Source organism: Protopterus annectens, chromosome 8.part0 (assembly GCF_019279795.1).
Source record: "Protopterus annectens isolate FY-2018-M chromosome 8.part0, PAN1.0, whole genome shotgun sequence".
NCBI lineage: Eukaryota > Metazoa > Chordata > Ceratodontiformes > Protopteridae > Protopterus > Protopterus annectens.
This window is the reverse complement of record NC_056741.1, coordinates 826,508,951-826,523,601: the sequence shown is the minus strand read 5'-3', so window position 1 is coordinate 826,523,601 and position 14,651 is coordinate 826,508,951. Positions and strand designations below refer to the sequence as shown.

Sequence of the window (14,651 nt, the reverse complement as noted above, 5' to 3'; positions counted from 1 at the left end):
AATAATTTAAGTGCAAACTCAGTTAAGCTCACAAAATGACCAAATATAGCATTTTTGAAGGGAGCAAGCTATCCTTTCCCATCCGTCCTATTTTTATACACATCACTGATGATTCCAAAAGACGTAATTAGACTGATAAAAGGTAAAAACACTGGTGATGCCAAGGTAAAATCACCAAGACCTTTATTTAGAATACAAAATGTAAAAACTCCACTGACTAAGCGCTTTCACCTTGGTAGGGCATCTTCAGAGTCAGTTTTCCATGTTAATCACAGTCATTAAGTACACCTTTCAATTAACAATATAATCAAAATAATTGAATGCAATAAATCCATCTTCTCAAACCTTCAAGATTTATCCCTTACATTGTCAATTGAATTGCTTCATGTACCCTTCAAATTCTAACCTTCCTCATACAGCATTAATACTGTGACAAAGCCCACAATAAAAAAACATATTCTAAAATACTTTGGCCAAACACAATTATATTGTACAAAAACTAACAATGTATAAGAATGTATAAAATTAAATATATTAAAAATCAATAAGTGTAACCCTTGTACTTTTAACTAAAAAAAGAAAGAGAAAAAATAAAAGAAAAAAAATTGTTCTATTGGTTCAATATGTTAAATACAAGCCACCTTATGTTTCACAATACATGCTAGAAATAGAGTGTAGTTAATGCCAGGAGCACTACTGGCATCCAATTGTACCTGCCATAGGCATTCCCTGACCTCCAGAATGGTTTTATAGTCTCCCCCAAAATCCTTAGTGTATAGCCTGTCTATGACAAAAAAATATATATTTTTTTAAATTAGTACAGTCTTTTTTTATGGTTATACAGTGAATTAGTTGATTTCTTGTTTTTGATATCCCTATTGTGTTCTAAGATTCTTTGTCTCAACTTTCTTGTGGTCATGCCAACATAGAAAGCTGGACAGGATAAACAAGTAGCTACATATATAACCATGTTGGTACTACAATTACAATAACCTGGGGTCTTCAACGTCCTCTTAAAATTCCCCACCAAAACATAGGGGCCATCATTAATGTATTTGCATGCTTTACAGTTACCAAATTTGGCCATCTTAGCAGGTCTTTGACCAAAGGTCATAGGGAGTTCTCTCCAAAAGCTCTTTGCTATTTAAACCCCTACTGTTTATAAAGAGGGGTGATTTACCTAGTGTATCATGTAAATCTACTGGGAGTTTATTTTTCTATGTCCATTGGATAATATTTTTAACTTCCAAAGCCAAAGAATTCCAGTTGGAATATTCTTAGTTTTTTGTTTAGTAGTGTTGTTATTGTTACCAACATCCCTTTGAATGTCATCCATAATGGGTTTAAAATCTATAGCCCTTCTTCTGATGACATCCTGTTGAAGCGTTGTAAGCACATCCGTGGGGTAACCCCTTTCAAGAAATAGATCCACCAAAACCTCCAATTCTTCCCGGAATTTGTTGTCCTCACTTACAATACGTGACAACCTAATCATCTGGCCTTTGGCCACGTTCTTCTTGACATAATAAGGGTGGCAACTATCATAATGTAGAAATGAGTTACTGTATGTTTTCTTCCTAAATAAATTAGATTCTATCTCTCCGTCTTTAATATATAATCGTAAATCAAGATAATCAATGTTCCTACTGTCCACCTTGTGAGTAAATTTCAAAAATGATGTAGTATTGTTCAAGTAACTTATAAACTCATCTAATTCATTCCGGGTACCTTTCCAGAGGAACAGGATGTCATCCAAAAATCTCAAATAAGTAATCATCCTTGATCTATATCCAGATGTCAATGCAAACTGTTCCTCCCATTCTGCTAAAACCAAGTTGGCATATATGGGTGCACATTTGGCACAGTTTGTATTGACATCTGGATATAGATTTATAAGTTACTTGAACAATGCTACATCATTTTTGAAATTTACTCACAAGGTGGACAGTAGGACCATTGATTATCTTGATTTACGATTATATATTAAAGACGGAGATATAGAATCTAATTTATTTAGGAAGAAAACATACAGTAACTCATTTCTACATTATGATAGTTGCCACCCTTATTATGTCAAGAAGAACATGGTTATATATGTATCTATTCAAGGGGCCTTGTCTGTCCACCCCCCCCCCCCAACAAAAATCTGTCAGCCCCCTTTCCCTTCCAGAAAGTCCGAATCTCCACTGAAGTCTGTATGGTCCCAACACCAACATCCTTTATGTTTTCAAATCCCAGTGTTGGGGTTTGTCAGAAGAAAAATCACTTGGTGGAGAAAGAAAATATTCATAAATTAGGATTTCCCTTTCTCTCTCCCTGTTCCAAAGTAGTCAGTCCCCACAGATTCCTCAGATTTTGCTTGGGTAGTAGTTTCAGTAGGGATAAAAGTGTAAGGTGTGTGGGAAATCAAGGCACACAAATATGAGAGAACTGCTTGCCTTGATCAATGCTCTCAACTCTCTGAATCATCTTTGGTCCCTGTGACCTCTACAAGTTGTTAACAGACAATACCACACTCACATGGTACATCAACAAGCAAGGAGACCAGATTGTTACCCCTTTTACAGACTAGCCATGTTAGCTTTTTATATAGCTTCACAGCACAATCTCACTCTTCAGACTTACCTATATTCTGTATAAGTAAAATTATGTGGCAGACAGCTAAGCAGAGCAAAGACAGATTCTCACAAATGGAAGCTAGGTCAGTCGGTCTTCCAAGATGTGATCCAGCTTTGGGAAGTTCCTTAAGTAGACTTGTTTGCCTTTTCTCTGAATAATCAGCTGGCAAGATTCTGCTCCAAGACTTGTATGTAAGAAGGCCTGGAAGACGGATGCTGTTTTTCCTTGGACAGGAATGTGCCTGTATGCTTTTCCACTGATATCCAGGGTACTTCTGAAGATTCTTAAGAAATCTCCCAAGATCATTGTGGTAACGCCTACTCTCCCAGACAACAGTGGTTCTTCCTTCCTTTTTTTTCTCACAAAATAGATCTACGCACACAACAACTGGAGTGTTTGTTAAACCCCAATCCCAGTGAACTTAGACTGACTGCCTGGATGATGGAGTCTTAATTCCTTTTAGGCATCTGTTTACTGAGGATGTGCATCAGGTACTAATGGGTGTAAGAAAGCCTGCTACTAGAAAAATTGTATTTGAGATAATGGAAAGTTTTCTAGTTGGTTAGCGTTGCCGCCTCACAGCAAGAGGTTCTCCGGTTCGATCCTCAACTGGGGTGCCTTCTGTGCGGAGTCTGCATGTCCTCCCTGTGGTCTTGTGGGTTTCCTCTGAGTGCTCCGGTTTCCTCCCACATCCCAAAGATATGCTGTAGGTGGATTGGACACTCTAAATTGGCCATAGGTGTGAGTGTGTGCGTGTGTGTGCCTTCTGTGGAAGGTTTGGTGCCGGGCTGGCAACTCGCCACTGTAAAACTCCACTGCCAGTCATGAGTGGACAAGTGATCTGCTGTGGTGACTCCTAACCAGGAAAAAGCCGAAAGAAGAAAAAGAAAGTTTGCTAGTTGGTGCCAGCAACATAACCAGTACTCATTCAGGGCTAGTTGTTCTCTGTTTTTATAATTGGGAGCGGTACTATCCTAAGGCCTTTCTTACTTTTCCATTAAGATTAATTTATCAGTCATTTCAGCTTGTCTCCCCATGCGTCTTGCTCTTTCAATGCATTCTTATGTCAAAATGCTTTTGAAATGGGTTTTGCATAACAGGTTTCCAAAAGAAAATGATGGCCCCTCCTTAGGATCTAAATTTTGTGTTAGAGAAGCCAACACTTGCTCTTTTGAACCAGCTAAGCTGATTGATTTGAAGTTGTTAATATGGAAACAGTTTTACTGATTGTTCTGACCTCTGCAAGAAGGGTATCTGAGTTCCAAACTCTTAAGAGAGTCAACCCTATCTCATTCTCTACAGAGACAGATTTTTTTCAGAACTAATCCTACTTTTATGTCTAAAGTGATATCAGAGTTTACTTTAAGCCAGAATATCCAACTTCCCATTTTGTTTTCTTAACCTAAAAATAAGGGAGAAGTGATTCTGCATATAGCATACCTTGAATGTCCACGGACAGCATTTATTTTCTATCTTGACAGAACTAAAGCTTTTAGATCTTCAGATCAGTTCATTTCTTGTGAAGGTAAGAGGTGACAACCTCTGTCAAAACACAGTTTCCAAGTGGCTGTTTAAGGCTGTTACCTTTTGTTGCACTCGCCGCACTAAAACTATTCCAGGCAAGGTTAAGGCCCAGGGCCTTGGCTTCATCTATGACTTTGGACAGAGTTAAATTTTAGAATAAGCAGCTTTGTAGTCCTCTTTACTTACTTTTAGAAAGCACTATAAACTAGTTTCCTTTTGTAAGTCTAGGTTAGACTTTGCTAGGACCATTCGCCAGGGGCTCCTGGACCCCTCTCCTTCTACCTCCCAAATGTTGTAAGCTGAGGTAATCTACCCATATAGCTAAGGCTACTGCAGTAGTGATCACTATGATGATCATAGTACAGTTAGATAAGTAAGTTTGACAATAGTATGTGTAATTGCTCCCTCACTCCATCTCCATTTTTTATGTATTATTTATGCCAGGGTGTGAGTACATATTTTTTTTTTGTTCTTGGCATTGCCCTTTCAGGGCTCAGCATCTGTCTGCCTGTTAGCATGAAAACTGAAGGGTTTGGCACCCAAACCTGTCTTTTTAGTCAATTCAGCTTGAGCTGACTGACTGGGTGTGTGGAAAAGGTACCCGGACATTTTGGAAGCTGATCAGCTGTTATATCCTTGATAGGATGTTACCCATATAGCTAAAGCTACTGCAGCAGTGATCATTAAAAATCTACGGTTATGGTAAGTTTCACATTGCTTGGCATATTACAGACCTGGAGAGGAACGGTACCACAGCGCATAATGAGTTAAAGGAGTAACAGAAGTAGCCTGGGAAAGATTTTATGTGCCAAGTTGCCATAATGCCTGACAATCTTAGTCCTGTTGTAACCAAGAATAGACATGCTCATCCAAATCTGTTACGGTAAGTAAATGACTTGTATTAGCTACTGTTTTGAAGGAAGTAAAACATTAAAGATTGTAGTAAGTGGTCTGTGGATATTAAAAAATGAATGGCAGCTGTTAAATTTAAAATATTTAAATTTAAAAACTTTTGTCCATTATGATGGCTCTTTCTGAAAATTATCCCATTACATTTGGAGAAGTTTGGTCTTTAACATTATTTTGAAAATGTCTGCATTTGAATGGTACATAGGCTAACATTTTTTTCTTTTCTCTACTTGTAGTTACCTGCATGCAAAGAATATAATTCATCGAGATCTAAAATCCAACAGTATCCTTTCATATTATGACTTGCATAATTTAGTTGCACATCATCTCTCTCATTTTTGTTACATTAGGCACTATGTGATTTTGTGCTAGGGTATGAGGGGAATTGTTGCCTTGCTTCTTGACAGCTGTTTTCTCTCCGGTCATCATTCCGTATTCTAATGTATAAACAAAGTTCATTGTGTTTTTTTTTTCAGGAGGTCAAGCACTTTTTTCCTACGGTTTCATTACGTTGCCATTACTGTGTTAAATGCATTACTTCATGCTTTGTTGCAGCAGACATGGTGTGTGTGTGTGTGTGTGTGTGTGTGTGTGTGTGTGTGGTCTTTATTTCTGGAGTGAAAACTTTGATGTCCCAGAATGCAGTGGCTAGTGTCTGACTTTATTTTCCCCTCCGCTTTCCTACTAACAGTTATCCATTCCATTTTGTGGCTTATTACTTAACCTGGTGAATTGTTACACTCCACTAATGCTAAATCTGTTCAATAAGTTCATTTTAATTGCAAAGTTGAAATTTTTGTTTCTCCTGTTCAGAGTTTGATTTAAGAATCAACTGTTGAGTAGTTAGACATGCTTGTAAATTTGTGTGGATATGAGCCCAGTTCTTTAATATGCAAATGCTTGAAATGCTGACAATATTGCCTCACTTACACAATTTACAGATTGTTTTAAATTATACGTGAAGTTTTAACTAAAAAAATAAGTATGCTAATAGTGTAGATTTTGGTTTGTGTTATAATATTTTTTCCTTTGTTGCTCTGATGAATAAGGGTTCCTGTCACTTCGTCGAAAGCTTAATTCCGCAAATGCCTATTCATTGAACACCCTGTCATCAAACGTTTACATCATCAAAACATTTTCCTAGGGAAGGGAGTTTGTTGGCTGTCATTACAAGTTTGCCCTTTTCCATCTCGGAGTTGGTATATATAATTGGTGGTGTGAGGGCATGGGGAGTGAAGCCCCCCCCACCTTGGTCAGTTTAAAATAATGGGTTTGTTACAATTGCTCTGATGACCAAATAGTTTCATTCCCTAGGAAAAAGTTTCAGTGATGTAAATGTTCGATGAAAGGGTGTTCTATTAGGGTTCGATGAACAGGTATTCTCAGAATTAAGATTTCGGCGAAGTGATATAGACCTTAAAATACAATATAGTTTAAAAAAATCAAAATGTGCTTTAAAACAGTTGAGTAATTTTAATGTTATAGTAATAGCTATTCATAAGAGGAATCCAATTGTAGTAATGTTTAATGAATCTTATAATATTTACACGTCACACCTTTAAGCTGATCGCATTTAATACAAATGATACAAATATATGAAAAATCAGTTTCTCATCTTGGAAATCTTGCTAATAATGGTATTTACCAATTTTCTTTTAGCAAAATTAATGAATTATTAGTAGGATACCCTTAAATACCTACTTTTTTATTGCGTCTCAAAATTACTTAAACTTCATGATCGACATGGTTAGCCTGTTGTTTCTGGTTGTGCAGGCTTCCAAGATAACACTGGTAAAGTTGTGAATGACTTTTTAAATGAATTTTTGAATAGACTGTCTTCTTTAATTAAGGAATTAAGAGTTTTATAGAGTTAGTTTTAAGAATGTGTTGAAGTGGCGTATTTTGCAACAATAGCCGTTAGTAGTCAGTACACTTATATAGCACATATAATATGAAATTTTATCTTTACAGTATTATTTTGATAGAAGTGTTTCTTCTCAGTATATTCTAAGATTGAGTTTTGTTCTGGTAATTTTTTTTTTATGTAAAATTATGCCATCAATTACAGGGCATAGCCATGGGGGATTAGTTTATGCCAAGTTGCACTAAGTTAATTATGGGATTTTTTGAGGAACGGTTTGTGTGTATATTGGACTTTTAAAAAGCATTTTTTATATTATTTTGATTATTTTTTGCATTGGTGATAAGTTGAAGTTTTCACAGTGTTCATATTTTACATAGTCATGAATTTGGTTTAAAATTTACTGATCTGGTCTGCAAGACTGTAGAGCGCATCATCATGGAACTCATTAACAAAGACATTGGGAACCTCCAAACGCTTGACCCGACCCAGTTCGGCTTTGTTAAGGGCAGATCATGCCTACTAAACGTGGTTGACTTCTTCGAGACAGTCACCAAGGCCATAGACGAGGGGAAAGTGGTTCACACAGCCTACCTTGACCTTGCCAAGGCTTTTGACACCGTTCCTCACTCACTCGGGTATTACAGAAAAACGTATATGAGATAAGGAAAATAAAAGATAATAATGCTCTGTTTAAACTTCATAACAATTGTGGCAAAGCTAAATTTCAGTTTTTTGTTATAGTAGTAGTCCCACAAGACCCCAGGGGAGGGCCTTGGGAGTCTCGGTTGGAATATAGGGAGCTATATTGGCAAATTATTCTTGATGCAAGTTCTGCCCCTGGTTTAAATTAAATGTTATCCTTGAAACCTGTGCTGAAATTGAGATCAGCTTAATTATAGTATTATATTTATATATTATATATGCAAGCATTTTATGGTTTATATTAATAATAATGTATGTATTTATCTTTTAACAAGATGAACATGCATTTAATTTAATTTCCACAAGATGGTGCTATTTCATTGTATTTTGGATTCAATTTAGCTTCTGTTTTTGAAAAAACATTGTTAGAAGCATTTCAGGTTTGTGCTGGTAATACTTATATTTAACAAAGCAATTTTAACTAAGGTTTATGTTTGAAGCATTTTATATAACAAAATATATATATATACATATCTATTTATTATATATACTTTTGATTTTAACTTTTAGATTCATTCACCTTTAAGGTTCATGTGTTTTAATACATTTTGCATGTGTAATTGAATTTGTTCACTCATTGGTTCATTTGAATTAGAGTAGTTTATTCATCAAAGGAAGAGAGGTTAGGTATCTGATGAAGTTATTGTGACGAAAACGTATGTGGATTAACTTTACAGCGTTATGTTGCTTCTGCTTTGCAGTTTTGTTTGCTGTGCTGCTGTGATTTTAGCTTGCTGTGGATTGTTTTTGTACTTGTTTATCAAAGCAGTTGTCCGTTTTGCTGAGCTCCGTGTGCCTTACTTCAGGTTTACCAGTTTTTATCTTAGGCACTCAGACCACTGGTTTCATTTATTACAGAAAAACTCACCAGCTTGAACATAAACCCCTACATCACAAGATGGGTTGCCAACTGGCTTACAGACAAAACTCACACGGTAAGAATAGCGGGCTACAGGTCCGACTTTAAACTAGTCATAAGTGGTGTCCCGCAAAACTCGGTCCTGGGACCCCTACTGTTCAGCATATACTTCTCAGAAGTACAGGCAAACACAGGAGGACTATGGCTAACCAAGTTCGCTGTTGACTCTCCGACTGATACGGACATCCTCCAAAAGGGCCTTACTGAGACAGACACCTGGTGTCAGAGTCATGGCCTCAAGCTAAATGCCAAAAAATGCTTAGACATCCTGTTTGGGAAAAACAAAACACCTACGAATTGCCACATAGGTGGCAGCCCCCTTAATACAGAAGAGGTAATAAGAGATCTGGGGACCCAGGTAGATAGTAATCTCTCCTTTGACAATCATATTGCCATAGTAGTTAGGAAATCCTTCTATGTAGCCCATCTAATTACTAAAGGGTTCGCATCTAGAAGTAAAGAGGATGTTCTTCGTGTTTCACTGTTGCAGTCTTTACTTTTGGGTAATCTGCTGGCAGGTTGCCCTCAGTCGGCCTGATTAACAAAGTCTTGGGTCTTGCGCCAGTTGCTGTCCCTTCTTCCATTGTCAGGTCGTCAGGGGTATAAAACATGCAGCCAACACCATTACATCAGTCTTTCTTGCCGTATGGTGCCCGAAGCAGAAGCAGTTAGCAAGTACTGGTCGGCCGACTCCTGAAATTTTCGTTTTCGAGTTTCAGAACCAAAGTCTTCAACTTAAAGCCAGGTACCCCATTGGGGAAACTTTTTCTTCCTCCTTACCGATGTCAGTAAAATTAATAATTGCATTACTTGTGGAAAGCAAATACCTCATAAAGATTTTCATTTGTACTGTATTCCTTGCCTAGGTCCTGACCATGACGTACCTTGCTGTCAGTTTTGTGCTTTATTTGATCAATGCACTATACGTCATCGGTACATTTTTGCCTCCAAATATTTTGATTCTCGGTTTAATTATCCAGAAATGACGTTGGTTAGCCATCCGATTACCAGAATTCCGAAAAAACGCAGAGACAGGCCATCGAGGTCCAAAACTGCCGACGACGCTTCTCCTAAGCCAGTCACCAGTTCGCCGGTACTCATTGAGGAGCTTTTGCAGCCCCTGATACCCACTACTTCTGACTCGCAGGCCTCTACTGAGACCCAATCGGAGACCGGTATGCTGCGGGATGCTTCACCTATGGAACCCGCGGATGTCTCTACCTTGGATGGGTCTGGAGCCACTGTGCAGGCACTGGCTTCTGAGGGTGTATTCAGGCCTACAGACATTCATATTAAACCGACTCCACCTTCTATTTTAAGGCCTAAATCTCGATCTATGTCTAAAAAACCGATGCCCAGGCCAGATGTTCAGGCCCCTATGCCTAAAAAACAAATGATCAAAATGGCTGAAGATCTTATTACTCTAATCAGGGGTAGTCAACCTCCCCCCTTTCTAAGAGGCCTAGGGCTGAGTTTGGCTATGAATCTTCTGGTCAGGACTCTGTTTCTTTTAATTCTTCCAATGACCTGGATTTGTCCATACCTACTTATGAGGATTCTGATGCAGAGGATTCCATTCCCTCTGTTCCCCCCCCTGAGGATTTTTCTTTTGGGGAAACTTTACATACCTTAAGGGAGCATTTCCACTGGGAGAGTCAGGAATTTTCTTCATCTAAAAAGAGGCTTAGGGATTTCCTTCTACCTCAACATAGGCCTTTGGCTATACCTCCTGTACTAGACATTGTTGATGTGTTTTCGGAATCCAGTATGGCCCCTGATTCTTTGCCTCCAGCCCCTAGCAAACCAGACAGGTACTACAGGGTTCCTGAGTCCCACAAGTTCCTTTTCAAAAACCCTGTTGCAGATCCAGAAAACATTTCTCAGGGGCCCAAGGGCATTAAGGCTTCTACTGCTAAATCCTACCCCTTCTAATTGAGACTCCAGGGCGCTGGATAGATGGGGTAAAAAGGTTTATACTTCTGCAACCTTGGCAATCAGGGCATTAAACTGCCAATTTCATATGTTAAAATATGAACAGCATATTATTGGACTGCTTAAACAGAAAATGATGTTGATTTATGATTGTGTGGAAAATAAAGATTTACAGGATTTATTTCATTCTGCTGAACAAGTTGGAAAACGTACTTTGCAATGTGGTTTTGATTCTTTAGAGGCTTCTTGCAGGGCTGCGGTTACTGGGTCTGTACTTAGAAGGCATGCTTGACTTAAGGAGCAATCTCTGCCTGATCATGTTAAAGCAAAATTGTTGGATGCTCCTTTAAGTCAGGACCACCTGTTTGGCAATAAGGCTGAAGAAGTTCTAAAAAAGGTGGAAGATAAAGCTAAATCTATGCAAATTGTAAAAGATTTCTTACAAGTGCAACCTCCAAGATTTAGTAAGCACTGGCCTACTAAGAATTGGTCTTTTCCAGCTCCTTCCAGATCCTCTCAAGCCAAACCCAGACACACCAAAAGCACCAGGTTTCAGTCTCAGGGGACTCTCAGAACTAAGCAATGGGGGGCCTCCACTTCCAAATCTGGAAATAACAAGACACCCCCTGTGGTAAACAGTCTCAATGACTTTCCTTTAAAATTACCAAGCACTTACCTTTTAGCCGCCCCTTTGTGGGGAAAGACTGCTCTTCATGCCCAAAACTGGAAACTCATAACCCAGTATAAATGGGTTTTAAATGTAGTGTCCCAGGGATACAGATTTCATTTCCACACGTTGCCAACACCAAACAGGTGGCCAGACCTGCCCCCAAATCAGTGGGAAGAGGCTCAGAAACAAGTACTTTCCCTCTTAAACATGGGGGCTATTCAACCAGTACCAAAAGAGGAAAAGAGACAAGGTTTCTATTCCAGGCTTTTCCTGGTACCCAGAAAAGACCAATCATGGCATCCAATTCTGGACCTGTCTACTCTAAACACCTTTCTGGACATTCCAAAATTCAAGATGCTGACTCTTCACCAGTTACTTCCTATGCTAGGCAAAGATGCCTGGTTGGCAACTCTAGATTTAAAAGAAGCTTACCCGCATATCCCAATCAGGGAATCTTGCAGAAGATACCTATGCTTCAAAGCAGGCTACTTGCATTATCAGTTCTATGCAGTGTCCTTTGGCTTGTCTATTGCGCCCAGGGTATTCACAAAGTGCCTGGATCCAGTAATTGCATTTTGCAGGCAAAGAAATATTCAAATATATCCATACCTGGACGATTGTCTAATTCAGGCAGAAAAACAGGCCATATTTCTAAATCACCTGGCGTTTGTAAAAAGGGTTCTAACTTGTCTAGGGTACACCATAAATGAAAATAAATCACAACTGGTACCCTCTCAACAGATTATATTCCTAGGTGCAAGCTTGAATACAACTGCCCAGATGGCTTTCCTCATGCTAGAAAAGCAAATTCATTTGGTGACTTACTTCAAACAAGTGGCTACAAAAACCCTGCCGTCTGCAAGACAAATACTGCAAGCCTTGGGGTTCATGGCCTCTTGCATTCTTCTAATTCCATATGCAAGACTGCATATGAGGAAACTTCAGTGGTACTTAAAAAGTCTATGGAGTCAACATTATCACAGCCTGGAAACAATGATTCCTATCATACCTTGCCTACTCCTGGAGTTCCTATGGTGGGCAGAGGCCTGCCACCAAAACAAAGGACTGCCATTCACACTACCCCCCTGCCACCGAAACCCTAACTACAGACGCATCAGACTATAGATGGGGGGCTCACCTGGCAGGGAAGTGCATTCAGGGCAAATGGAACCCAAATCAAATGCACCTACATATCTATCAAAAAGAAATGTTAGCTGTACAGAATGCTCTGACAGCCTTCAAGGACTACATTCTTCCAGGACAACTAATGGTAAAGTCGGACAACACCACAGTTATGTGGTACGTAAACAAGCAGGGGGGTACACATTCCTACCCTCTCTGCAGACTAGCCATGGCATTGTGGAACACAGCCTTTGAGCTACCAAGTGCAACTACAAGCTCAGTTCCTGCCAGGAAAACTGAATACACTGGCAGACGGACTAAGCAGAAATCACATGGACCCACATGAGTGAAAACTGGATCCACGGATTTTCAACATGTTGAGAAGCAAATGGGGAGCCCAGACATAGATCTATTTGCCTCCCCCCAGAACTACCAGTTGGACAAATTTTGCACAAGAACTCCTCACAAAAAAACCTGGAAAGTGGATGCTCTGTCCTTCAGTTGGAATAACCTATCAGTCTACGCCTTTCCCCCTCTGCCTCTGCTCTCCAAAGTTCTGCTAAAAGTCAAACAGTACAAACCAAAAATGATTTTGATTGCTCCAGACTGGCCTCGCCAACACTGGTACCCACTCCTGCGCAGTGTCTCACAAATATCTCCATGGCACCTGCCTCGGACACCTTCCTTGCTATCTCAGCAGGAGAACCAAATTCTGCACCCTCAGCTCCTAACATTGAACCTTGCAGCTTGGCTGATCACTTAAATTCACCCTTAGCATCCCTCAGCAAACCTGTGATGGATGTCATTTTGGAGGCGAGAAGTCCTAGTACTAGAAAATCTTATGCTGACAAATGGAAAAGATTTTGTGCCTGGAACCAGTCTTTAGGGATGAACACAGCAGCGCCCAATTTACCTCAGATTTTACAGTACTTAACTGAGATGCTTCACAAGGGCCTGTCTTTTTCCTCTATTAAAATCCACGCTTCAGCTATTTCAACTCACTATAACACAGAACTACCCCTCTTTCTCCTCCCCTGCTCAAGCAACATCTCAGAGGGGCAAAGAACTTGAGACCACCCAAGAGAGCTCCTACCCCTGCCTGGGACCTTAACTTTGTTTTGGAAAAGCTCACTTTACCTCCTTTCGAGCCAGCTGCTACTGCAGACTTAAAATTTCTTTCTTGGAAAACAGCCTTCCTTTTAGCAATCACTTCAGCTAGAGGGATATCTGAATTACAGGCCCTTATGGCAGTGGAGCCTTTCATCATATTTCATGCAGACAGGGTATCTCTGAGGACCAATCCATCCTTCATGTCCAAGGTGGTTTCCAGTGTGGCTCTTAACCAATCCATTCATTTGCCAACCTTCTACCCCAATCCACAGAACAAAGGGGAATGGATTCTGCATTCCTTGGACGTGCACAGACAACTTAGATTCTACTTGGACAGAACTAAATTTCGAAAAAAATCTGAACAATTGCTAGTGGCATTTGCTGTTGGGACAGAGGGGAAGGCTATTTCTAAACAAACCATTTCTAAATGGATAAGCCATTGCATTCATTTCTGCTATAAGCAGCATGGAAAACCTGTCCCTCAGGGGATCAGATCTCATTCCACCAGGGTTGCATCTACTTCTGCAGCCTTTCTCAGAGGTGTCCCTACCAGGGATATTCTAGAAGCTGCTACCTGGAGTTCAGTGCATGCTTTCACCAAGCATTATTATTTACCAATTTTCTCTAAATCCAGATCTGGCTTTGCCACTGCTGTCTTGCAGGGCCTTATAGCTAGTCCTAATGCTGTATAAATCCATCCTCCCAACCATAGCTTTGAGAATCTACCCAAATGTAATGACTGCAACAGTGAAACATGAAGAACATAGTAGAGTTGTGTACACTTACCATAAATGTAGATGTTCGAGTGTATTCACTGTTGCAGTCCTGGTTACCCTCCCTCCAGCCCCGTTTTTCTCTTAGTATACCTCTATTTTCCTTTACTATGCTTAAAAGCCTTTTTGGTGTATTTGCTTTTGGTTGGAGGTATATTTTCATGTTTTTAATTTTATTTGCTCCCCATTCGGGGGGCACCTGACATCTGGGGCAAGAAAAACTGATGTAATGGCGTCGGCTGCATGTTTTATACACCTGACATCATGGAAGAAGGGACAGCAACCAACGCAGGACCCAAGACTTTGTTAATCAGGCCGACTGAGGGCAACCTGCCAGCAGATTACCCAAATGTAATGACTGCAACAGTGAATACACTAGAACATCTACATTTATGGCAAGTGTACACAACTGTACTTTATAGTGCCCCTCTACTCGTCACTCATCAGACCCATCATAGAGTACAATGCCCTATTTGGGATGTACCTCACAAGACACTTCCAACAGCT

At 39.7% G+C, this 14,651-nt stretch overlaps 1 protein-coding gene across 2 annotated transcripts in view; it reads left to right on the top strand.

The window, feature by feature from the left end:
* ARAF (A-Raf proto-oncogene, serine/threonine kinase) overlaps positions 1-14,651 on the top strand; it is a 1,692,569-nt gene that overhangs the window by 1,204,826 nt on the left and 473,092 nt on the right. For both annotated transcript variants that reach the window (XM_044080303.1, XM_044080302.1), the window contains exon 10: positions 5,289-5,335. In XM_044080303.1, coding sequence (XP_043936238.1) covers positions 5,289-5,335 — 47 coding nt within the window. The remainder of the gene's footprint in view (positions 1-5,288; positions 5,336-14,651) is intronic.